The 26,966-nt window shown below is 41.9% G+C and overlaps 2 protein-coding genes across 6 annotated transcripts in view; one reads left to right on the forward strand and one right to left on the reverse strand.

Moving 5' to 3' along the window:
- The window catches only part of MAPK6 (mitogen-activated protein kinase 6), a 36,789-nt gene extending 33,528 nt beyond the window's left edge, over positions 1 to 3,261 (reverse strand). Inside the window, exon 1 of one of the 5 annotated variants that reach the window (XM_041743678.1) lies at positions 3,117 to 3,261. The gene's annotated coding sequence lies outside the window, so the exon portion shown is untranslated. Of the gene's footprint in view, positions 1 to 2,238; positions 2,397 to 2,430; positions 2,647 to 3,102 lie in introns of those variants that run through there. The other 4 variants (XM_041743681.1, XM_041743679.1, XM_041743682.1 and 1 more) reach the window with 4 other exon arrangements.
- LOC121477357 (collagen alpha-1(I) chain-like) lies at positions 2,578 to 3,692 on the forward strand. Its single transcript, XM_041731605.1, has 2 exons — positions 2,578 to 3,242; positions 3,317 to 3,692. The coding sequence occupies exons 1-2, from the start codon at positions 2,578 to 2,580 to the stop codon at positions 3,690 to 3,692; spliced, it is 1,041 nt and encodes a 346-aa protein (XP_041587539.1).
- The last annotated feature ends 23,274 nt before the right edge of the window (positions 3,693 to 26,966 follow it).

The raw sequence follows: 26,966 nt of genomic DNA on the forward strand, positions 1-26,966 counted from the left end.
GGAACTCTTGATCTCAAGATTGTGGGTTCAAGTCCCAAGATGGATGTAGAAATTACTTAAAAAGTAAAATAAATAAATAAATAAATAAATAAATAAATCTTAAAAAAAAAAACATGAGGGGATCCCTGGGTGGCGCAGTGGTTTAGCGCCTGTCTTTGGCCAAGGGCGCGTTCCTGGAGACCCGGGATCGAATCCCACATCGGGCTCCCGGTTCATGGAGCCTGCTTCTCCCTCTGCCTGTGTCTCTGCCTCTCTCTCTCTCTCTCTGTGACTATAATACATAAATAAATAAAAATAAAAAAAAAAAAAAAAAACATGAGATGTCTGAGTGGCTGGCTCAGTGGTTGCGCATCTGCCTTCCACTCAGGGCATGATTCTGAAGTTCCAGGATCAAGTCCCACATCGGGCTCCTTGCATGGAGCCTGCTTCCCCTCTGTCTGCCTATGTCTCTGTCTCTATCTCTCATGAATAAATAAAATCTTTATAAAATAACTAAATAAATCTTAAAAAAAAAAAAAAACCTGATGGAAAAGTGCCTATCACAATACTTACTTCAAGTTGTCTTTGTTAAAACAGAAAATTCATACAGATCAGGAGAAAGAACTACTGTATCATTCTGTCAGAGTGAAATGCTCATATTCAGAGTTATGTCCGATTAATACTTCTGCACCTTTACAACACTAATTTCTAGATATTATAAAGATAACTTTTACATTACCAATGAGAACATAAGGCTAATTTCTACTTCAGCATAAACTTCTGTCTTTTATAATCTGTAACAAGTCTTTCTCAACAAGGCAAGAATTGCTAGTATCAAACATTTAGTAGTAGCCACTGACCAGCAATTAATTTTACCATTCCTCTCAACAAAATGTTATAAGATTCCACCTGTAGGATATTTGATCTCCTTTTAAAATGCAATTTAAGAAGCCATTACTCTTAAGAGAAACTGCGGCTCCTCTAGAGAGAGAATTATAATGTGGACAGAAACATTTTAGCCCTATCATTTAAAAAAATACAGTGTATAAAAAAAAAAGGGCCACGTAGCAGTCCGTGGGCAGTATGAGTCATCACCCAACTCAAAACTTGCAGCACTTCTAAGCTTCCTCCTACCAGACCCCATCCCCTTCAGCAATGTACCCTGAGTCAGCAAACCTCACTATTTTGTCAGTTATGAATTCTCACGATGTTTAAATGAACTTATGCAAAACACTGCAACACATTTAGTACTAACACTTGTCATTAGAACATGTGCTGTTTCTACTTCAAAATTAACTCCTCTTCAAATCAATCTTTAGACTCTTTCTTAATCATCACAGAGTAGCCAAACACTACATTTAATTCTCCTTTGCAAGGAACCAAGCTCCAAACTATGGTCATATACAAACGTTTTTATAAACAATTCTCCATTTCCCAGAGGTTTTTTTTTTCCCCTAAACAGTAATATCTAAATAATAAAACATGTCCTGCTCAAACCCTGCATATTTCCTAGATGACTGCAATTACTGAATTTAGAACACCAATAAGCAATTTTACAAGTTTCACCCGGCAATTCTTATTAAGTGATGTAACATATATATGTGAAAGGACTTTACGCTCCTTGGCACACAGAAAGCAAGCCCTTCATAAACGTGTCTGAACAACTACTCGTAAGAGAGGTGAGAGATTCTTCCACTCAATTCAAGATCATTTTTCAAACATTAAAATCTGACATTTCTAAGAAGAAACTCTAGAGGCGGTTCCTCTCCGGAGCCAGGCCCTCTGTCTGGAGCGACCCTCCAATCTTCTAGTCAAATAACTGTTTTCCACCTCAGTTTCCCAAGGTTGAAACCAGAGAATATGTCCAACCAGAACCTTAAAAAATAAAAATAAAATAACAAGGCTAGAAGAAATCAATCAGAAAATTACTATGAAGCTGCTTGCGTTCCATTTAGTCCCTCGTCAATTTTTTTTTCCCTTGACAAATCATCTCGTCTCGTTAAAAAAAAAAAAAAAAAAAAGTTAATACCGACTTTTAAGAGCATTTTTAGCACGGAGGAAAAACAACGTGAATGTGCTGCAAATGCAGTAAGGCTTCTAATTCCACCACTTCACTGGGCGTTCGCCGATGAGCAAACCAAAGAAGAAACACAACAGGAGAGGAATCAAAAAGATCCTGCTTCACAGAGCTCCCACAGAACACCTGAAGCCGAGAAACAAAAGGCGCCCCGAAGACCTTTACTTTCCAACGCATCTCACCAAGTCAGACAAAAACGCACAAGCGAAGCGAAGCGGCCCTTTCTGGTGAACTGACAAAACAAGTTTCCATTTGGGTACTTCCACAGACCAACGCTCGGCGTCCCGAACGCCGCCAAGGCAAGGCTGCAGCGGGGTGAGGAGGCTTGAGGGGGAGAGAGATCAGGAATGCCGACGCCAACAAGTTTGCTGTACCTCATTTACGGCCAGAGCTCAAAACTCGGGCAGAGGACTTCGGGGCTCTGAGACCAGCCGGGTGAGTGGTGCGCGCTACGCAATTCGCCGAGTCCACTGGAGACTTTGCCCGGCCGGAGTCAGCTGAGGCCGAGTCACCGGAGTGGGATGGGGGAGGAGACGCGGGAGCATTTCGAAGGCGGCGTGCCAGGAAGGCGAGACTCCGCGCCACCTCACGCTCCCGGGCCGCCCCTCCCGGCCGCCGCCCGCCGTCCGCCGCCCGCCGCCCGCCGGCCGGGGCGGGCTTCGAACCCGCGGAGCCGGGCGCGGGCGGCGGGGCCGCAGCCGAGCGGCGGGGCCCCGGGGCTGGCGGGCGCGGCCGGGCCCGGCGGCCGGCGAGGGGCGTGCCGGGTGGGAGGGGCGCGCCGGCCGCTCCGCCGGCCCCACGCGGGGACCCCGGCCCGCCGCCCGCCCGCGCGGGGACGCGCCGGCCAGGCCCGAGCGGGCGGGCCGGCGGGCGGACGGGCGGGCCGGGGACGGAACAAAAGCGCCTTTGTTGAGCGGCGGCCGCCGGAGGGTCACACACAATGGAGGAGGGAGCCGGCTCCGCCGCCGCCGCCGCCGCCGCCGCCGCCGCCGGGCCCGCCGCGGCGCCCTCCCGAGCCGCCCCACCGGCGCGCCCCGCACACGTACACACACACACTCACGGGACTTCTCCGGCTCATCGAGGGAGTGCGGGGCCCGCGGACAGCCCCCAATGTCGGCTCAGGTCTCCGGCTGTGCTGGCGGCAGCGGCGTCTCCGAGGCTCTCGCTTTGCCGCAGTCGCCGCCATGTAACCCCGACCCGCGAGAGAGGGCGAGGGAGAGGGGGCGGGGTCTCCGCGAGCCACGCCCCCTCGCGTCACAGGCTCACTCCACGGGTTCCCCCGCCCCCGCCCGGCCCCGAGCGCTTGCACGCGCCGGAATTTCCAACGCTGGTGACTGGGCTCGGCGCGCTGCGGGGGCGGCGGGAGAGGCACGCGGTCTCGCCAGCCGCCTCGGGTGGGCTGCGCTGGGGGCTGGGGGCTGGCCGCTGGGCGCTGGGCGCTGGGCGCTGGCGGGGAGGTGGGCCCAGGGGCCCTCTTGGCCCTGCCTTGGCCCCAGCACTACTGCGCAAAGCGACCAGACTCCTTGGGGGCGTTTACCGCGCACCTAAGGCGGGCAAGCCCCTGGGCGCCCCGAGAGGAATGAGCCTTCGTCCAGGAGCCCAGGGATGGGCTGGGAACAAGAAAGGCTGGGCCTGAAGATGGATTGGCTAGAAGGCAACAGCCGAAGTACAAGGCAAACGCTGTTAGAGGCCAGATGCTAAGAGGGTCATTAATTCTGCCTGAGGATACGCAGGAAGGCTTCTAAGTGAGGTCGCCACGGGTGACCTTTCAGCTCTCCAGAAGGCGCCCATATAATAACCGGAGGAGGCGAGGGGGAGGGTGTTCTGGCGGAGGGAACTGTGAGAGCAAAAGCAGGAAGAGAACACCTGGCTTATTGCTGAGCTCCGGGACTAGGCCTGAATCAAAGAATTTGGGAAGGGGTGTACTGTGAGATGTGGTGGAGAATGTGGATTGATGCCTTCTTGGGACCACTTGGATGAAAGCAAACTTATTTACCACGGCTTATTAGGTCCAAGGTGCCTCTCCAGTGTTTACGGGAAATGTATATAGGTATTAAATTAGAGACGCGGGTCAGCATATTTTTTCAATGACTTAATCATTTCTGATGAGAACCAAACGTTTGGCCATCCCTTATCCATTATTAGCATATCTTCAAGCTTGAGGCATATGACCACTTTAAAGATTACATAGTAACTTCAAGTTAAGTGGTTGGGATGGAACTTGAAAGTTTTCTTTTTTTTTTTTTTTTAATATTTAAAACAATACCATCCGAGTACCAGGTATGAAGAGGAGATGGTGAGTAGATAAAAACAAGAGAAAGGGGATGCCGGGTCCAACTGCAGCATTTCTAGTTTGTGGATGCAGCCTCTCTGCAACAAGAGCTCCTTACCTGTGACCCAACTATACATCCCTCCTGCCCCTGCTATAGGATACTCTGATTCCTGAGACATCTTTCCTTCCTTGTCCATCAATGTTCATCATCAGGAGGAGGTAGGAGGAAAATAAATACTGCTTTTTCCCTTGAGAGCTTATAATGTAGTATCAGCTCCTGATTTCCAGCAGAGACCACCAAAGGAAACTTGGTCAAACAAAGCTATGTTTATTGCTTAAAACAGCAAGTGACACCACTGTGTTGACAAGAGTCTCTGTAGCACCTCAAAGAGGGAGGTCAAGTGTAGAATAGTTATTAAGATTCAGGGCAATCTGATTTAAGACTAGTCTTTCACTGAAAGCATGATTGAGATTGGACCAAATTTGTGATATAATCACTTAAGGTGATTACGGAGAGGGAAGAGTTTTGAAGCAAGCGTAGAAGAGTAAAGAGTTTGATAATAAACCCAAGAGTAATCATGTTGAGGAGCAGGCTGTTTACCCTGTTGAAGGCTACGTTAGTCAGGAGTCTGTTGTTCAAATAAATAGACTTTGAGGAAGTTCCTGAAACTGCAATTAAGTTATTTGCAATTTCATTTTCTTGGGCAAGAATTTCTTGGAATTAAAGTCATGTTTATGCAAACGGTGGAGTTGTAAAGTCATGCTAATGTAGTCAGTCTTCATTCTTAATCCTTATTGTGTGGCAGTAGTTTCAATTCTCAAGTTTTTCCAAACTACAGGTTAGGATCCAGTAGTGAATAGTGAACTCATTTTGATGGATTATGACCTCCATTTTTTTCTTCTTAAGAAAATAGAGCAAAAAACTGGAGAGCATTGTCCACAATAAAGGGTAAATACTGTTTTGTGAAACTTTTGTTCCATTATGTACTATGTTTCAGCAAATCTGAAATGTCATTAATTATGAGACACCATTATATTGTGTACTATTAAAGAGAAAACAAAAAAAAAAGTGAAAACTCTTATCAAAATGATACTCTATTGCTACATCCTGATTTCAGAAATAGTAACATAGAAGTAGTTCTTAAAACTGATGAAATAAGGTATATACAAATGTGCCAAGTGGGTAACAATGTAAAACGTATTTCTACTTATCACCCATTATTGCTACAAACTATGCTATTGTTAAAAGACTCTGAAAGCCACTTTTATAGTGGAGTAATGCAGGAGAGGATCAACTCCATAAAGTGGAGTTGGATATACTCCATAAAGCAGCATGAGATGAGTGCTTTCAGAGCAGAAATGGAACTTACCTGCTCTTATTGGAAGGAACAATTAATGAGAACATCAAGAAAGGTACAACTGAAAGAAAAAAATATCTGAGCTGGGCTTGATTCCATCCGGAAGGATCAGGAAAGGAATTTCTGAATGAGAGAGCAGAATGTACAAAGGCAGAGCACTTGGATGGCTCAGTCAGTTAAGCATCTGACTCTTGATCTTAGCTCAGGGCTTAATCCCAGGGTCTTGATTTCAAGTCCCACATGACACACAAAAGCATGAATGTGCCAGGCACACTTTGGAAATGGAAGAAATTGGACAAGGCCTAGGGAAATGAAAGCAGGTTCGCACCAGACTGAGAAGGCCTTGATTGGATGCCAAAACTTTTGGATTTATGCTAAAGGCAGTAAGAGATGCATTGAGATGATATAACTGGTATTTCAGACTGATGATTCTGGCATATAGGGGAAAGGGAGGTTAGATGAACAAGAAATTGGAGACAGGGAGAGGGTAGGAGAATCCATTGTTTTTTCTGCTCTGCATCCTTAATCTGATAACAATACTCTGGTGTCCTCTAAGAGCTGCCCTTTCCTGAGTAAATCAGAATTCTGTCAAAGTGATGGAAAACCCAATCCAAATTCTGGTTTAAGCATGAGAGAAAAAGAAAGGGAGAGAATGCGTCTCTAGTGAGCATAGGAAAGGGATGACAATACAAGTGATATTCTTGGGGCAAAACCAGCTGGTCTCGCTGAATGCTTAGATGATCATGGGGTGATTCTGGAGTCACCTAGTAGCTCCCACTTCACTTGCTTGAGTTTAAATTTCATTAGGCTACTTGTTTCATCTTTTTACAGATTACTATCTTCCTATTAAGATAATTGCAAATATAGTTATTTGCAAGATGCAGAGGAAAACAGATTTTAAAAATACAGACTGCTAAGCTTGATGCCAGTCCCTGGAAATTTTACAATATAAATCATTGAACACAATGTGTTAGGGAAAATGTAACTGTTAATAGGAGTCGTGGATTGTTTTCAAGTAAATCATTACCAAAAAATACCACTTCCTGGGGCATATGAGTAGCTCAGTCGGTTGAGTGTCTGACTTCGGCTCAGGTCATGATCTCAGGGCCCTGGGATCAAGCCCAGCATGAGTCTCCACACTAGGCAGGGAGTCTGCTTGTCCCTCTCCCTCTTCTTCTGCCCCTTCCCCTGCTTGAGCTCTCTGTCTCTTTCAAATAAATAAATAAAATCTTTTTTAAAAAAGAGAAATACCACTTCCTTTCTTGATAGAATTATTACATTACTGAACAAGTATTGGGCATTTCAAAAAGTCAAGACACCTTCTGGATGAGATGAAGAGATATGACTTTATATTGTTACAGAGATAGGTTAATTCAAACAGTGCTGAATAAAGGAGTGATATAATTCTTGAGGCCTTAAGTTCTCAAAAAAAAAGCAATACAGATTTTTTTTTTCCTTTTGGCCAGTCCTGAGTAATATTTTTGTCAATGTTTTGAGTTAGGATACCAAATTTAAGAACTCAAATCAGAAATGTAGATGACTGAATTACTCAAAATCATGTTGTTGTTTTTTTTTAAAGAGATGACATTAATGTTAAATGTAACTACAGTAAGTATCTTACTATAGTAAGTGTTGTATCTTTGTGCAGAGAGATCATTTGAAAAGGGCTACGATTTGGGAGATTCAGCTTGACCTGCTATTGTGACAGTAAGTTACAGATACTCATGCAGTGCAAGCAACCAATAAAAAACTAACATAATATAAACTGTGTTAAAGTGAAACAGCAGTCAAGGCACAGGGGTACCAGACCTGTGCTGTTGAGCTCAGGATTTCTGAACTTATGTGTTCCAATATAGGTACCACATAAAAAGTGCTACCATACATAGCAAATTAGGATTCATTTGGAAGAGACATCCAGGAATAGTGTGGAAATCTTATACTCTGAAGAGAATTGAGTCTACTTAACCTTCAGGAAAGAGATCTGATAAAGGGTTCTTGCAAGGAGCGAGTAGATTTATTCCATGTTGCTCTGGAGTTCAGATCTAAACCATCAGGAGGGCAACTTCCAAGAGGAAGATCTTGGCTCAGCATAAGAAAGGACAGTTTTGAATATTGGAACTGAGCCACAGTAGACAGGACTTCCTGGTGAAGTGAGCTCCACATCACTGGAAGCATTCAATCAGAAAACAATGGCCACCTGTCAGGGATGCTATAAAAGGAATTAATGGGAGGTCGAGGGGCCTGCAGAGAGGTGATAACATCCAAGTTCTTCTCTAACTTAAAGTTTTTATGTGTCTATGTTTATACTCTTTATTTAAAATGATTGCTCTCTTAGACATGGTTTCTAAAAGAACATATTGTAATTTGATTTGTAAATAACTTTCCCTTGAAGAAGTTCATTGCCAATGTACAGTTGATTCTTTGTTCATAGTGGCTTTGTTCTATAAAGTCACCAAGAACACTGAATTAGTGACTGCTGAGCCATTGCTCCTGGGGGAAATACAGGATTAGGTTCCTGCAAGCCTCTGGCCACAACATTTGTGTCAATCAGTCAATATATAATTTTGTTTTATGGGTATTTCTATTTAAAGACACCTAATTTAATATATACTGTTGATTTGTTAACATTTAACTTATTGCCAAAAGCACTATAACTCATACTAAATGAGTTATAGTTAACATATTTTCTCTAGAAGGCATATCACACCTTTCTTACACTAAGGGACACTCGCCAGCACATCAGTATTATGCTTGGAGGCCATTCTAAACAGCTAAATCACAACAAAGAAGAAAAAGAATGCAAAACACATGGCATTAAAGAGACCATGGAAGAGACACTTGTTTATAGCATGAGAGTTAGGACAAGAAGGCAGAGTACAGCCTTGTTCAACCTCAATGGGATCACACACATAGGGCAACTAATTTTTCACCACTATGTGCATGTCCATAAATGACTGAAAATGATGACTGCCAATTTTGCTTTTCTTGTGTTCTTAATGCATTGAAATTTGGTTTACAGCACATACTCTTTGGGACAAATAAATTGAAACAAGTGTTCAAATTTGCACACAGAATTTGTGAATAATGAGCATCAACTGTATTTAAAAATTATGAAGAGGGACTTCACCAGGAAGTTTGGTTAGGCAGCCAACTCTTGGTTTCAGTTCAGGTCATGGTCTCATGGATTGTGGGATCAGGCCCTGCATCCAGCTCTGAGCTAAGCAGGGAGTCTACTTGAGATTCTCTCCCTTTGTTCCTTCCCCTGTGCACATGCACAAGCATGCTCTTGATCTGTCTCTCTCTCTCTCTAAAATAATCTTTTTAAAAAAATTATGGAGGGGGCACCTGGGTGACTCAGTTAAGTATCCAACTCTTGGTTTCAGCGTAGGTCATGATCTCATGGGTCATGAGATGGAGCTCCACATCTAGCTTCATTCTCAGCAGGGAGTCTGTTTATAAAGGTTCCCTCCCTCCGCCCCTCCCCCACTCCATGCATGCTCTGTCTCTCAAGTAAATAAATTTACATTTATTTTTGTTAAAGATTTATTTATTCATGAGAGACACACAGAGAGAGAGAGAGGCAGAGACACAGGCAGAGGGAGAAGCAGGCTCCATCCAAGGAGCCTGACGTGGGACTCGATCCCTGGTCTCCAGGATCAGGCCCTGGGCTGAAGGCAGCGCTAAACCACTGAGCTATCCAGGCTGCACAATAAATTTAAATTTAAAAAGATGATGGGGACGCCTGGGTGGCTCTGGCTCAGTAGTTGAGCATCTACCTTCGGCTCAGGTCATGATCCCGAGATCCTGGAATCGAGTCCCACATCCAACTCTTCACAGGGAGCCTGCTTCTCCCTCTGCCTATGTCTCTGCCTCTCTCTCTCTCTCTGTGTCTCTCATGAATAAATAAATAAAATCTAAATAAATAGATGATGAGGAGAATGTTTTCAGTCAAAATCAATTGAAGTTGTATGTAAAGTTCATTAAGAGATCAGTTAAATGCTTTTTTGCAGTGGGAGACACCTATAAATGAAAGGCAGAGATCCCACATTTAACTTGATGGGACAAGAAAGAGCTTGCCCCTTGGGAGAATGGTAATGGTATCATTTATCAAATTCCCACCAAGTAGCCTGTTACAGGTAAACACTATATATAAACATTCATATCATTCTCTCAGGCTATGATAAATGGGATTTTGTAGAAAAGCTGCAGTAAGCTACTTAAATTTTTTAGACAAAGCCAGGCTTTTTGTGTAATAAAATTGCTTTCAGAAACAAAAATCTGTACACGTCTTGAATAATGGTTATGTAACTAAACACTTAAATGTACTGGGAAATACCTATTGGAGTAATTTTGAGAACAACCCAGGCTTCTGCCACATGATCACTGTAAATAAAAGGAAAGAATAGATATGATGTCCTTCAGCCTATCCACAGGGAGTGATAAATATTTTGAACTGTGGGGACAAAGCAGCTTTCACTATACAAGGTCATTCCCTTCCCTTTTGCGGTCCAAAAGAGACAAGCTATCTGCCACTTGGAGAAGAAGGTAATAACTATCTGTAACTCTAAGTAAACTTGTACAGAAGATTTGTTTACATTGATGATTCTGAGTACTTAAGTTATCAACTGGTTTCTAATATGGTTTAGTAAGTCTGCCTTCCACAATCCTCTCACCTTCTATTTGACTAATATTTTGCCACCCAGTAGTTGCCACTACTAAGACACCCTTTTCTGAAAATGTCATCATCCTTTAGAGGTCAGCGTCCACCTCTGGGGTTTTGACTAAAGCCATCACAGTCTCTAACAATACCCTAGGTGTGGTATCCTGAAAGAAAAAATGCCCAGGCCCTCAGAAGTCCTAAGATCCACCTGTGCACCCTGGGTAGCTCTATCTTTGTAAATGCCCAACTCTAGGCTGTCACAGCCACCCGCACCATTCCCATACTCAGAGCATTATACAGGACCCCATATTCAGAAAGACTCGATGCTTGGTTTAAATTCCTAATAATTTTATCTTTGAACTCATGTTTCATAGTGCAGTTGATGAGACAATGGAATGTGCGTGTGAGCAAGAGAAGACACAATATGCACATCCGCTGTTCCTTGCCGACCCATTCACAAATAGCATTCTCAGGGCCCTGTGAGCACAGAATTCTGGTAGATGCACAACATACTGGATGGAGTTCAGCAAAACCAAGCAATTAAGTTCAAGGTGTGTTATGCTTACAGCTGAGTAATGAGGGTGCTGATAGCTCTAAAAGACCATGCTTTCCATTGAAACCAGAACTTGCTTTGAACTCAGAAAGAAGGCAATAGCATTCTAAGAAACACACACACAAAAATAAGGAATCCTATCGTATTCTTTCTTTCTTGTGTTTCTTCCCTGCATTAGCCAACTACTTATGCTGAAAACATTTTCATTTCCTTTCAGTCCTTTCTGACTCCTCAGTAAGGCAAAGGCAGACAGTATTGGTTGAATGTGTCTGTATCAGGAAGTGAAATAATAATGGTTAAGTTACTTTTCTGCAGTGTTCCCCCTGCTCTGGTAAGAAGAAAACATATACATGTATGAACTACAAAACAGAAATTGTGGGCAGCCCCAGTGGCTTAGCAGTTTAGCAGTTTAGCGCCGCCTTTGGCCCAGGCCGTGATCCTGGAGACCGGGATGGAGTCCCACATCAGGCTCCTTGCATGGAGCCTGCCTGTCTGTCTCTCTCTGTCTCTCTCTCTCTCTGTCTCTCATGAATAAATAAAATCTTTTAAAAAACCAAAAAAACCAAAAAAACAAATTGCGTCATTTTGGTGATTTCACGGGGGAGTTAAATGCTCTTATATTTCAAGGAGGCATTGTACAATATAAAAATTAATTATGAAATGCATGCTAATACTTGGAATGATATCAAATAGTTGTCTATCTAAATAGAAAACACTAGGACAAGTTGAGAGAGACCAGAAGAAAGGAAAAAAAAAGCTTTCTGTTTTAGTACCTTTAGCTACATTTTTTTTTCCTTTTTGAAGAAGGGGACCCAGAAATTATGTATCTGACTGTGAACCCCTCAGTGGAATCCCATCAGCCCTATTCTAAAAAAAATCAGTTGGGGAAAGATACCACCACCACCACCTTTCCCGACTCCCCTCACTGTCAGGCTTAGGGCAGGAGAGGTGAGAGACTATCTCTGCCCAGTGGATAAGGCTGATGCAGAGCCCAGCCACCCACACTAGGAGCTGTATTTCCTGTAGTAAACACCCAGGCTTCATTACTCATGGAGGTTCGAAGTCCGGGAGGAAGGAAGATCTTGTTGTGCTCCTGGGGCACATTTTCCCCACAGAAACAATGTTGTGGTCACAGTTCTCATCCTCTCATAGAGTTGCATATGTGCTAATGGGCTCCTAGAAGTGGGCCTGGGAACCTAAGCCAGGTTTATCACATTGTTTCTCTGGGGAAAATGTATTTTCAGTTTCAAACAACCAAGTTAGAAGTCAACTTTTGGGAATATATCTTCGTCATGCAGGGGCTGTATGTACCTTCCTAGCTCACAAATGCTAACCACAGAGAAGGATGCTGTCTGTAAAACCAGGTAAACAACCAAACATTAATGAGAAGGTTATTAAAAGTAATAACTTCATAGGGCGCCTGGGTGGCTCAGTCAATTAAGCGTCTGACTCTTGATTTTGGCTCTGGTCATGATCTCAGGATCATGACATAGGGCTCCTTAAGTGTGGAGCCTGCTTAAGATTCTAAGATTAAGATTAATCTTCCTCTGCCCCTCCCCCTGCTCACCTATGGCACACTGTCTATGAATGAATGAATGAATGAATGAATGAATGAATGAATGAATGAATGAAATATCTTCACTTTAAACTCTCGATGGTATGAGGAATCCAAACCTTCAGATCTGTAGCTCGAAGAACTTGACTGCAGGTTCACCAGGGTTGATTGGTTTCTGGCAACCGGCACACACCTACCAAACCCAAGAGACTGTGTACAAAAACTGAATGCTAATCCACTAAGAATAGAACAAAAGCTGTGCTCATTTGGACTAAAGATCCATCCAGTCTGGTATTCTCTGGCAATGGTTGTGAATTTCTGTGTTTTATTCATTGTAAACTTTAGAATTGAGTATAGGGCCTGAATATAATGATTTCTTGATAAATGTTTGTTGAAAATGAAATGTTTTTGAACATTGTAATTGCTCTCTATGACATAAACTTTAGAAAGCTAAGGATTTCCTCCAAATATCCACTTATTTAATTCTTTTTTAAAAGTAACTTTCTTCTTGGGAATATTTTTGATTATTTTAGTTGTCCTTTACTATGACCTCATATATCTATTAGGATCTTTTCTTTCAAGCTTTGAGGCAGAATTCAGTGCATGATTCTGGGTATAGCTTCATTATCATTTTGTCAAATGCGGGATAAAACTATGCTTTCAGTTTTATTTTCCACATTCTTAGCAACAAGACCAACATTTTTATATGACCTTAAGAAACCATTAACAATAACCTGTAATCTTCTTTCTTTCTTTTTTTTTTTTAAGTAAGCTCCACGCCCAATGTGGGGTTCAAACGCATGACCCTGAGATCAAGAGTTGCAGGCTCTACTGACTGAGCCAGCCAGGTGCCCTTCATGGTTCTCTTTCTTGAAATAAAACATAGCTCCAAGCTCATCTTCTTTTAAGTATGCTTCAGACAATCCTAAATACATTATCCAAAATTAGTGCAGAATGAAACTCATTTGCCATGCTTCTGTCCACTCACATAACTTCATGCAATTTATCTTTTCTTCAATTTAGATCTATCTGCTTGGTATTTACTACTCTGGAGATCTTAAGGACATCACAGCCCAGTGACTTTTTTTTTTTTTATATATGAGCCTACTTCCAAGCAGTCCCTGAAAGTTTTAAATCAGACAAGTCCCCCAACAGCAATTCTTGAGGGCTCCACTCTGAATCAGAAGACTCCTGACACCAATAATAGAACTGGGTACTGGCCCAAGTTCTGCCATTTATTAGTTGTTGGGCTTCAGGCAAATAATTTAATTATTTTTAATAGTATCAATAATGCCTGCAGTGTTGTTCCAAGGATCACCTGAGACAATGTGTGTGAGAACACTCTGAAAATGCTGACCAACTGCATAAGTAAGGGGTGTTATTCATATTTTCATCCAGAAGCTTGCCGGGCTTAAAGCATGGTCTCCTGAAGTTAAGCCAGCTCTTTCTTCTTTCATTCAATTCATTCCACAGATGCTAAGATAGAACTTTCTCCCCACTTTCTTGGTAACTTAGTTGGATAAGGTTTTTTTTTTAATCATTGGTTTTTTTTGTGTGTGTGTATGTTAGCAGAAACTTCTTAAAAAGTGCAACGTTCACCGTTTCCATGCTTATTTCTCTCTCAAAGAAATGTGGTCAAATACTGAAACATGAGACATGTTCAAGCATGTTGCTGCAAAGGTAGATGGCCAGAACACAATCTGTGCCTGCATCTCCCCACAGAAAGCAAGAATGCCTTCTACTACTCATGCTAGGAGAGACAGAAGGGAAAGAGCCCAGCAGAGGTGCAGCAGAAGGTACAGTGAAAGAATGAAATGAGGAGTAACTATATACAACCCCTCGGATCCCAACAATCAGTATTACAATAAATAAATTTACTTACATGAAAGTAGCTTAGGGCAATCTCCTTCAATTTAGCCTGTGGTCCATTCAGCAAAGACAAATCTCCTCCATATTAGAAGCTTCTGATGAAGATTGATAGATACTGTTTCTAAAGGAAAAAGAAAAGGCAAATGATTGTTGGGAAGAGGGCAAAAAGACAAAATTTTAGAATGATTTAGCTGTACAGCAGGTTATGAAGGAGGGGAAAGGAAGAGATTAAAATGGTTCTTTCCCTCCTCCCTCTGTGACTCAGAGATTCATCCTAAAAATAATTTTCATCTCAGTTTGGGGAAGCTGAGCAAAGACACATCTCACCATTCCAAGTTCCATGATGGCCTTGAAGAGGGAGGGAACAAAGGGAAGAGGAAAATAGGAAACAGTAACTATTGAAGGTAATCTGGAAAAGACTTTACCTACTCAGAAGAGGTGAGGTGAAATTAAAGGCCAGGCTAGCTGTGGTGAAACAGGCATTTTATGTTCTTGCCCTACTCTGAGGTATGTTGTGTCAGCAAGGATGAAGCCTCAACTTGCCTTTCAGCCTTATTTCCCACCAGCTTTTCTGGTGATCCGTGTTTTACTCATTCAAATGAATTTTTGTCTTTCAACATCACTCCCCTTTCTTGTTTTTGTTTTTGTTTTTGTTTTTGTTGTTTTTATTTAGGTTAATTGGTTATTCCTCTTTCTTTGTTTCAGCAATAAGAGGTTCTTTTTTAGGTATTTCTTTAGTCATATTTAATTTATATAAGTATGTTCATTTAAAAAAAAAATATTTGTAGGCAGCCCCAGTGACGCAGCAGTTTAGCGCCGCCTGCAGCCCGGGGTGTGATCCTGGAGACCCAGGATCGAGTCCCACATTGGGCTCCCTGCATGGAGCCTGCTTCTCCCTCTGCCTGTGTCTCTGCCTCTCTCTCTGTGTGTGTCTCTCATGAATAAATAAATAAAATCTTTAAAATAGGGATCCCTGGGTGGCGCAGTGGTTTGGCGCCTGCCTTTGGCCCAGGGTGCGATCCTGGAGACCCGGGATCGAATCCCACGTCGGGCTCCCAGTGCATGGAGCCTGCTTCTCCCTCTGCCTGTGTCTCTGCCTCTCTCTCTCTCTCTCTGTGTGACTATCATAAATAAAAATTTAAAAAATCTTTAAAATATATATATATATATATATATGTATATATATATATATATATATATTTGTATTTTAAACTTACAGAAAAGTTGTACGCATAATGATTTTTTTTTCTGACCCGGACAATTTGAGAGTAACCTGACATGGTATCTGTGGCAGACATTAAGATGCATGGATTAGATGCCCTTCAAGGAAGGACTTGTTGCCCTGCTGTGAGGGCTATGGTCAGCACACAGCTGTCAGCTGTCATTTCCTTCAGGGTTTGCTTCATCTGCAGAGGGCCACCTTGCCCAAGGAGATGCCCCTTTCCCACGTGGCCCAAATTCAGTGACTGATCATGGCAAGGATAGAAAGGACTGGCTATTTTTATGCTGTTCAAGACCTCTTAGTAGGCTATTTCCACTCAAGAGCTCCCAGTGGGGGTAGCTGAGGCTATCAACCTGCATCTCAGATCAACTTCTACCTCTGCCCAATCCTGTTTGTTTCCCCTCCCATCCACAGATGTTGATCCCAAGAGCTCTCCCTAATAATTATCCTGAACACTCAAGTCCACCTCAGAGTCTGCTTCCTAGGAAACCCAAACTGCTGCAGATGGAGCCAGGAGAGGTCTGAGAAAGCAAATAATAAAATGGAGTTTTGGATGTTGATCACCACTCAGCTAGTAGGAGAACCTTGCCATTGGTGATAGATGGAGTACAAATAGTCCCTGCCACAAGGTAGTAGTCCAGTTATTAAGACTTTCAATAGTGGTGAACTGGGATAGTATACCAGTCAAAGAGAATGTATTAGCTGGTGTACTATGTGGAGGAAAGAGTAACTATAAGGGGATTGAATGGTTATTGTTTAGCTCCATTAAAACTTCAGGCAAAGAAATAAAAAAGCTGATACACTGACTAGCAGTCAGCTGAAAGCCAAGCGTGAGAGCTGGAAGGTCTCTTTCATAGCAAGAGGCTCTCATAACCTGCAGTAGAATGACAGAGAAAGCTGAGGACCAGATCGAGCTAAATTATCATGTAGCCAAGCTTCAAAGGTTAATCTACCAACTAAACAAGGTCACCTATGCTAGAGACAGCACTGTGGTTGGGAAAAAATAAGGCCCTGGCACATGGAATGGGTACATCTGAGTGGATGCTCCCCAAAATCTTGAGTTCCCAGATTTTCATTGACCCTGAGTCTGCAAAAGTGAGTTCCCTTCCTTTCCCCACACGTTCCCTTTGCTGGAAACAATGCCAAGACCTCTCAGCAAGACAACATGTGACCCCTCAGGACCTGCCCCTACCTATCCTCCTATTCACTAAATCTATAACTAGGGTTAAAGGACAGCATAACCTAGCTGGGGGCATGCTAGGCATGATAAGGGAAGCAAGAAACCAGACCTCAAAGGAGCAAAAAGATCTAACCAGCACAGACTACAGGAGGTAGGGGAACACTTGATTAAGGGGGGATAGAACATGAGATTAGATAGCAATTTGAGTGTGCTCTCCCAAAGCACAAAATTCACACCCTGATAAAGCCTCCAGGAAATGGTGCAAACTTGCTATTAAGATGGCTTCTTTGGGCAGCCCGGGTGGCTCAGGGTTTAGCGCCGCCTTTGGCCCAGGGCCTGATCCTGGAGACCTGGGATTGAGTCCCACTTTGGGCTCCCTGCATGGATCCTGCTTCTCCCTCTGCCTGTGTCTCTGTCCCACCCCCCTCTCTGTCTCTCATTAATAAATAAATTAAAAAAAAAAAAAAAAGATGGCTTCTTTGAAACATGGTAAAAGTGATGGCCCATGCTAGGTGAAGTCAAAATACCATAAATGTTTTGGCAGGTGGTAGAGGAAAGGATTAAAATGTTAAAAGAAACGGCAGCCCCAGTGGCGCAGCGGTTTAGCCCTGGGGGTGATGCTGGAGACCCAGGATCGAGTCCCATGTCAGGCTCCCTGCATGGAGCCTGCTTCTCCCTCTGCCTGTGTCTCTGCCTCTGTGTGTGTGTGTGTGTGTGTGTGTGTGTGTCTATGAATAAATAAAAAAATCTTAAAAAAATAAAAATAAATGTTAAAAGAAATAAAAAATAATAAAACACCTAGGAGTGAATTTAATAACAAGACTTCTACACTGAAGTTTAAAAAAAAGGGGGGGGAGGGAAAGAGAGAGGGGTAAATTTAATAAAGCCTATATGCTGAAGATTAAACATTGTTGAAAGAAATTAAAGAAAACCTAAGTAAATGAAAAGATATTCCATGTTCATTTATTGGAAGACTTACTGTTGTTAAAATGGCAATATTCTCCAAATTGATCTATAGATTCAATGCAATCCCTTTCAAAATTCTGCCGGCTTTTTTGCTGAAATGAACAAGCAGAGCCTGAAGAGCTAAAACAGTCTTCAGAAAGAACAAAGTAGAGGACTCAATTTTTAGTTTCAAAACTTACTACAAACAGTTGGCATAAAGATAAGCCATACAGCTCAAGAGAATAGAATTGAGTCCACAAACAAGCCTATATGTTTATATGCAACAGATTTTCAACAAGAGTTCCAAAACTATTCTTGAGGAAAGAATAGGTTTTTTTTTTAACAAATTGTTTTGGGCAACTAGAAAGCCCTATGCAAAAGAATGAGGTTGAGCTTTTATCTCACACAGTAAACAAAAACTGACTCAAGATGAATTATAGACCTAAATTAATAAAATTCTAGAAAAAAATTAAGTAACTGTGATCTTGGATTAGGAACAGTTTCATTGACATGACATCAAAAACATAGCCAACCAAAGAAAAATAGGTATTTTGGATTTCATCAAAATTAAAAGCCTTTGTGCTTCAAAGAATATCATCAAGAAAGTGAAAAGACAATCCACAGAATAAGAGAAATTATTTGCAAATCATATATCTGATAAGAGTCTAATATCCAGAATATATATCTATATATCTATCTATATCTTTACTCAATAATAAGAGAAATAACCCAATTCTTTTTTTTAAATTCAATTTGCCAATATATAGTATAACACCCAGTGCTCATCATATCATGTGCCTTCCTTAATCCCTGTCATCCAGTTACCTCATACTCCCACCCACCTCCCCTTCTGTAACCCTTTGTTTCCCAAAGTCAGGAGCCTCTCATGGTTTGTCTTCCTCTCTAATTTTTCCTCACTCAGTTTTTCCCTCCTTCCCTTATGGTCCCTTTCACTATTTCTCATATTCCACATATCAGCGAAACCATATGATGATTGTCCTTCTCCAATTGACTAATTTCACTCAGCATAATACCCTCCAGTTCCATCCATGATAATGTAAATAATAGGTATTCATCCTTTCTGATGGCTGAGTCATATTCCAGTATATATGTACCACATCATTTTTATCCATGCATCTGTCAAAGGACATTGTGGCTCCTTCCACAGTTTGGCTATTGTGTACATTACTGCTATGAACATTGGGGTGCAGGTGTCCCATCATTTCCCTACATCTGTGTTAGGGAAAGAATTTTAATAGGGATCTCTCCAAAGAAGATACACAAATGGACAAGAAGCACATGAAAATATGTTCTTCAACCTCAGTGCTCTTTAATTAAATGTAAATCAAAACCACAGTGAGAAGATGTGAGTGGTTCAGTCAGTTGAACATCCAAATCTTGATTTGGGTTCAGGTAATGATCCCAATGTCCTGGGATCAAACCCCATATCAGGCTCTTCTTGGCACCAGGTCTGCTTGGGATTCTCTCTCTCGACTTCTCCCTCTGCCCCTCCCCCTGCTTGCATGCAGGTGAGCTCTCAAATAAATAAATAAATAAATAAATAAATAAGTAAATTATTTTTAAAAACCCACAGTGAGACACCACTCAGTCCCAAAAGAATGACTATAATTTAAAAAATGGAAAATAACAACTGTTGGTGAGGATGTGGGGAAATTGAAGCCATCATATGTTGCTAGTAGAAATGTAGAATGATGCAGCAAGTTGAGAAAACAGTGACAACTGCTGAAATAGTTAAACATAGAGTTACTATTTAGCCCAGGAATTCCACCCCTAGGTATACTCAAGAGAATTAAAACACATATCCCCACAAAAACTTGTATACAAAAATCTATAGCAACATTATTTATAATAGCTAAAAGATGGAAACAACCCAAATGTCCATCAACTGATGAACAGATAAATAAAACATGCTATATCTATACTATGGAATACTATTCAGTTATAAAAAAGGAGTGACTCTGATCCATGCTACAACATGGATAAACTTTGAAAACATTATGCTAAGTAGAAGCAGACAGACATAAAAGGCCACAGTTATGATTCTACTCATAAGACATGTCCAAAAGAGGCAAATCCATAGTGACATACAGTAAATGAGTGGTTGCCAGGGGCTGTCAGTAGGGGACAATGAGGATTGATTGCTAACTGGCACAGTGTTAACTTTTGGTGTGATGAAATATTCTAAAACTGATTATTGTAGTGGCTGTACAACCTTGTGAACATACTAAAAACCACTGTTGTGTACTTCAAACTGGAGAATTTTATGTATGTTCATGTTATCTCAATTTTGAAAAAGGGTTTAGGGAAGTGTGAGTGCTGGTGTGCATATATTATGTAAGATCAGAAAACCCACCAGATGACTGTTCCACAGAAGGATCTGGAGTAGTGTCCACCAAAGGAAAAAGAATGTGTTGGTAAATAACACCAGAATCACTGTGAAGTCTAGTGGTGGCTTTTTTTGAAGGCTGGACTTATGGTAGGGGAAGCTATTGTAAAACTGAGCTCTTCATTAGCAATGGAGGTAATATAACCCAGAAATAATTGAGCCAGATGGCATCATGCAACTATCAGAAATCATGTGGATGCAATTATGATAATGAGTGGCAAGATCAAAGTAGCAACCATGAGTACCTGACCTACAGAGAGTTATGGAAATGGTTAATAAAACATGGTATCACTTGCTGAAAAATAGATGGGCAGCCAATAAGGGTGCTACTCAGTCTGTATAAGCAAAAGAAAACAAAAAGAGTGAAAGGAATGGAATATTTGGGAGCAAAGTTCTTATATACTATGGAAATTAAATTGGGATTAATCTGGGATACCTGGGTGGCTCTGCAGTTGAGGGTCTGCCTTTGGCTCAGGGCATGATCCTGGAGTCCCTGGATCGAGTCCCACATCCGGCTTCCAGCATGAAGCCTACTTCTCCCTCTGCCTATGTCTCTACCTCTCTCTCTCTCTCTCTCTCTGTATCTCTCATTAATAAATAAATAAATAAAATCTTAAAAATAAATAAGTTGGGATTAATCTGAACTGGGTTGTTATAAATTAAGATGTTAGTAATACCCCAAGCAACCACTAAGAAAATAACTCAAAAGATAAGATACATATGCACTAAATAAATAGAGAAATGACAAGGGAATTAAAATGGTATGTTGGTGAATATCTTTTTAGCATGAAAGAAGGCAATAATACAGTAATAAAGGAACAAAGGAGACATGGCATATATGAAAAAAAGCAAAATGGCAAATGGGCAAATATAAATCCCACACGTGTAAAATGACTCAACCAGTTGATTCTGCTTCTGTCACTGACCACACCGTAGCTGGCGCAATGGATACATGAATTAAGTGGCCACAGTGACAAAGATTGAGGTTATTCTGGGCCAATAGCATGGGTTCGTACTTATCAGGACTCATGTAGCTATTGCCGCTGGCAGATGTTCAATCTGACAGCAAAGGATTGATCCTGAGCTCTTGATAGAGCACCATTCTTCAAGGAGACCAACTAGGCAATTGGTGGCAAGTTTACTACTTCGGGACCTTTCTACCTTGAAAGGGCCAGTAATTCATCATGACAGGATAAACATATACTTGGGGTGAGGGTTTAAATGTCTCACCTTTGGGCATTGCCCTGGCCTAACACAATGTTTTCTCCACCAGCAGAAGACCTCCCATAACATTGAATTAGACCAAGGAACCCAACTTACAGCAAAAAAGGTGTGAGAGTGAAACTATGACACTGTTATCTACTGGTCCTATCACTTATTGCAGCACTCCGAAACTTCTGGCCTGATGGAGCATTGGAATGCCTTGCTGAAGGCACAGCTGAAGTACTAGCTCAGATGAAATGCTCTGACTGGCATCTTCCAGGATACATTAAACCTACTGAATAAAAGATCTTCATATGGTGCTGTGTACCCAACAGGAAGAAATGTGAGTCTATGAGGCAAAATATGGAAGTAGGAGTGGTCCTGCTTATCATCACTTCCAATGGCCCCTTGGGGAACTTATGCTTCCTGTTCCTGCTATTCTGGACTCCACAGGGTCAGAGGACCTGGTTCCTAAAAAAGGAATAGTTCTACCAGATGGGACAGCAAAAGTCACTTTGATTTACTAGCTACAACTGCTGCCTGGGCACTTTGGGCTCCTAGCATTCAGGAACAAGAGGGCTGTAAGTAGAGGAACAATCTTGGCGGGGGTATTTATCCTGGTCATCATCAGGAGTTAGGTTTGCTGTTATACAATAAGGATAGGGAAGGATATTGATGAAAGGCAGGCAGGGACAAGGGTCCCCACCCTAGGAGGAAAACACCCTTAAGAGGATTTCCTTCCACCCTGGAAGGAGCCCTCCACTCTTTCCCATGTGATAGATAAATGACAAAAACCTGATTGGATGACAGATGCATGGAGCATTAATCAGATGAAAACAGCCCATCCACAAGCCCATAAAAACCCCTAGATGTAGAAACTCCATTGGCAGCCCTCTAAGGTCCCCTCCCACTTTGGGAGTTTTGCACCCTATCATTCAGTAAATTTTACTGGGATGCCTAGGTGGCTCAGTCAGTTAGGCATCTGCCCTCAGCTCTGGTCATGATCCCAGGGTCCTGGGATGGAGCCCCACGTCAGGCTCTCTGCTTAGCAGGGAATATGCTTCTCCCTCTCCCTCTGCCCCTTTCCCCTGCTTTTGCCCTCTCTCTCTAATAAATAAGTGAAGTCTTTAAAAAATAATAAAAATAAGAAAATAAACTTTACTATCACTCAATAAACTTTGCTTTGCTGCCCACCACTCTTCATCTAATCTACCTCTTCATTCTTCAGAGCGGCATGACCAAGAATCTCAGGCACTAAAGGAAAAGAAATCCTGTAACTCCCTGAGACCAGCAGCAGCAGAGGGCTATAGCCTTGTCCTACAAGCCTTCCTCTTCTAAGTTTTCCCACAGGGAGAGGCTTATCAGAAACCTGGAGAAGCTACTCCTCAACAAAAATGATGAAGTAACAAAGGGAATGCAACCAGAGCGTAACAGTGAATGAACATGGAGATGAGCCACTGAGAGTTCCTTTTGCAAGACTTCTTGTCCAGGGATCCCTGGGTGGCGCAGTGGTTTAGCGCCTGCCTTTGGCCCAGGGCGCGATCCTGGAGACCTGGGATTGAATCCCACGTCGGGCTCCCCGTGCATGGAGCCTGCTTCTCTCTCTGCCTCTCTCTCTGACTATCATTAAAAAAAAAAAAAAAAAAAAAAGACTTTTTGTCCAGGCTACTCGGAGAACTGTCAGCAGACAGCCTTCACTTACCAGCTCCTACTGGGGTGGAGAGCTGCTTCCTCAAAGCTCACGCCCTTTGGGAAACAGCCCAGGCCTGATCAAGGCCTAAATTTAAAGCCCAGCCTTTTCAGCCTGGTGATGGGACAATCATAAAGGACCACTTCAGCTCTTCAGCTCCAGAGCTCCTCATGGGGTTAATTGAGGCTGCTGGGCCTCCCTTATACATAGCTTGCTTTTCCTCCCGTCCAAACCTGTTTCCGTCTCTTCCCTTCCACAGGTGTCAATACTGAAGGCACTCCCTAATAAACATCCTGGATGCTAAACTCTGACTCAGAGTCTTCTTCCTGTGGAGCCTAAATTGTGAAAATGCTCTGTCATTCCAAATACTTCCAGTGTGTTCCTAAGGAGAACCTTCATCTAGATAAGCCCAGGAGAACTACCAAAATCAGGAATTTAACATTGATCTATGTTACTGTCTAATCCTCAGACCTCATTCAAATTTTGTTAGTAGTCCCAATAATGTAGTTATTGTTGTTCTTCTTCTTTTGCTTTAGAGAGAGAGTATGTGTACATGAACAGGGGGTTGGGGAGGTGCAGAGGGAGAGAGACAGAGAGCATCTTAAGCAGGCTCCACACTCAGCACAGAGCCCTATGAGGGGCTTGATCTCACGACCCTGAGATTGTGACCGGAGTTGAAACCAAAAGTTAGACAATTAACTGACTGCACCCCCCCCCCAGGAACCCTCCAATAATGTCCTTCTTAGAGGGAAAGGATCCTGTCCAGATATTACTGTCTCAGAAATTACTGTCTCCTGTCCAGAATCCTGTCTCTTTAATCTTCTTCAGTCTTGAAAATTTGCCTAGTGCTTTCCTTTTCTTTCATGACCTGGACTCTCTTTAAGATTACAAGCCTTTTTTTTTTTTAATTAATTAATTTTTTTTTAGAATATCCTTCAGTTTGGGTTTGTCTGAGGTTTACCTTCAGGTTATGCATCACTGGCAGAGCTATTAGAGGGGTCATGCCACATTCTTGTCATTGCATACTACAGCTGGCACATGATTGTAATTTGTCCCATCACTGAGGGGGTGATTAAGATGGTGTCTGCCAGCTTTTCCTCTGTAAAGCCACTCTTTTCCCCCTTTATAATTAAGTATTTAATAGAGAAGTACTTTTAGGCTATGTAAACATCCCATTCTTCATTAAATTTCCTATTTATTATTTTATTTACATCCATATTGACTCTATCATCCATAGACTTACCTGTACTGTCATTTTTTTTGATACTCAAACTGTTCCACATTTGACCAGCAGGAGCCCCTTCAAGTTCGCTTCTTTATCCTTTTGACATATCTCCACTGTTCCTTTTTCCTGCCTTGCTTGCTGCCCTAGACAGTCCAAGCTTCTTTTATACTTTCCCTGCCGCAGCCTCAGAATCAGCCATTTCTTCAAGGAGCTCTGGTTCCCTTTGGTGGAGAATGGCATTTAGAAACCAAGATCTCAGCATTAGGTGTGCTCATTGCTATTGAGGTGTCACTGTCCTCAGGCTCTTTCAGTGGATGGAGTTAGGGACTACATGAAATACATGTATGTATATATGCAACTACATGTGTATGTGTGTGTATATGTATTTATGTATGTTTACATAAACACACATTTGCATCTATATTTCTTTCTGTATGTATACATATTCAAAATCATGAGTTCACACTGATACCTCTAATGCCAATCTTTTTTTCTATTTTTTTTCTAATTCCAATCTAACACCAAATAATCCATTCCAGTTTTTCACTTTTCATGTATTTCACCACCATCTCTACCAGTGAGAAACCTGACTCTCATCATCCTGAGTATTTCTACTTGTTTAATCAATCCTTCTGCACATAAACAACATCCTGTGATTGCTCCTTTCTCCCATTGTAGACATGCTCTTCTCCCTGCATTGAGCTGCTACTCCACCCCAGATACCTTCTACATCTCGCTTGGGCTCCAAAGCCCCAAGATGGACCACCAGGATAAGGAAGCCTACATGGTCACCTTCCTTTCCCTAATCTGACTCTCAGACCTGTGCCAGATGGCCTTCCTTCATGGATGCCCCTCTCACCCACCTGGATTTCTATACTCACACTAAGTATCCTTTCTTCCACTCCCCTTCCCTGTTCCTTGAGCTTCAACACCTGGCACCAGGCTGCCCCTCTACAGGGACTCTGTTCTCACTCTGCTCATCATATTACATTGGTATCCCCCTTCTTATGGGGACAGCCTCCTCCATCCCAATTAGTTTACCCTATGCAGATGCCTTTCTCACCCTTCTTGAGTTCTGACACTAGCACCAGGCTGACCTCTTACCTAGATGCCCTCCTTTCACCTCTTGACCACCATGACTCCACACCCCTACCAAAGACATCCTCCTTTCTTGGACTGTGTAATGACTTTTGGACTCATTTGTGCAGGAAGAAGGATGAGAGTGGAAAAATGGAGGAAGAGGCAGCAGAACATTAGTTCACCTTTTAGTTAATTTTTAATAATGTAATTTTTCTGAGATTCACTTCCATTTTCATTTTTGGATAGATCTATTTCTGTCATCATGTCAGTTAAATTTATATTTGCCAGGAGACCCAAAGCTGCCTGCTTAGTTCATTCCTTATCTATGACAATTACCATCTCCTCTTCCAGAAACATTATGGCTCACTCAGGCCAATACATAACTGAAAATCCCCCTCTCTCATCATTCTTTTCAGTGAGGTTTTCGGGATAAGATATAAATATAGGCATGCATATTTGGAGGAAGGGCATCTTGCTTCCATACTATCAACTTTTCCTCCTTGTTTCGTTTCCTCCTCTTCCTAACAATATTCTGTTAATTCTGTCAGGGTCATTTAAATGGAACCTCAGTTGTTTTAACTTTCTGCTAGTCTTTTTCTCATAGGAAGGTACTTTAAATGTCTTAAAGCTCTATGTACCCCAGATCCCAATAAGAATGGATTATTCACTTCTCTTCAATGTGTCCCAAGCTGTTCTACCTGTGTGCCTTTATTCATGCTGGCACCTCTGCCCAGTCCAACCTCTCATTGCTTCTCCAAAGGTCAAAGCCCTACATCCTGCAAAATATACTTCACATGCTACCTCCCATCAAAGCCTTTGCCAATATCCCCAATTCAGGACCCGCCCCCCCCCCCCCCCACAGAACTTTGTATGCATCTGTGATAAATATTCTTTTCGGACATATTCTAATTATCATTCTTAGGAAACCAGAAACTAGTTCCTTAGGTACAGGTACCATTAATTTTTCATATCTACTCCATGAAGGACTTGCATATAGTAGAGGCTCTACACATGTTTAATTGAAACATAATAAAGGCTTATTTATTTTATATTATTTCTTCTTTGCATAGTTCAGTCTTCAAAACAGTTAAACTTCCTAGTAGTCCTCTCTGGCATAAGAACCTAAATTTAAAAAAAAAAAAAAAGAACCTAAATTTTTGACCTTATAGAAGAGAAAGATGCTTACTTTTATCATCTAAAGGACAAGAAAATGAAGATGTTTGTCTTCTTTCCCAATGTGATACACTAGGTTGCATTAATGTATCAAGATAAAATCTACTCTCAAAGTAAATTCATATTTGCTTATGGAAACCTGTATTTTTATCCTGATCAAATGGCATTCTAAGTTTTGAAGTTTTTTTTTTCTTTGGAGGTGAAAGCAGAGTTTGTTGAGAACAGATATAGATGGAGTGTTCAGGAGACTTGGAAAGGAAAAAAAGGAGAATGAGTCTCCAGTTTTGAAGTTATTAAATATTGACATTGTCTTTAGAACATATGCATTTACTTTGCATAGTGAATAAAATCATATTTTCATCTGCAGAGAGATGGCCCCAATTCCTCATTCCCCATAGGAATTATGTAACTACAGGAGGAGACCGACCTGCTTCTTTTGTGTTGGTCTTAGCCTGGATTCTCATAATCTGTCCCAAAGTAGGGCATTATCAAAAATCTAGACTGCTTTTTCATATTTT

The sequence above is a fragment of the Vulpes lagopus genome, chromosome 2 (assembly GCF_018345385.1).
Source record: "Vulpes lagopus strain Blue_001 chromosome 2, ASM1834538v1, whole genome shotgun sequence".
In the NCBI taxonomy this organism is placed as follows: Eukaryota; Metazoa; Chordata; class Mammalia; order Carnivora; family Canidae; genus Vulpes; species Vulpes lagopus.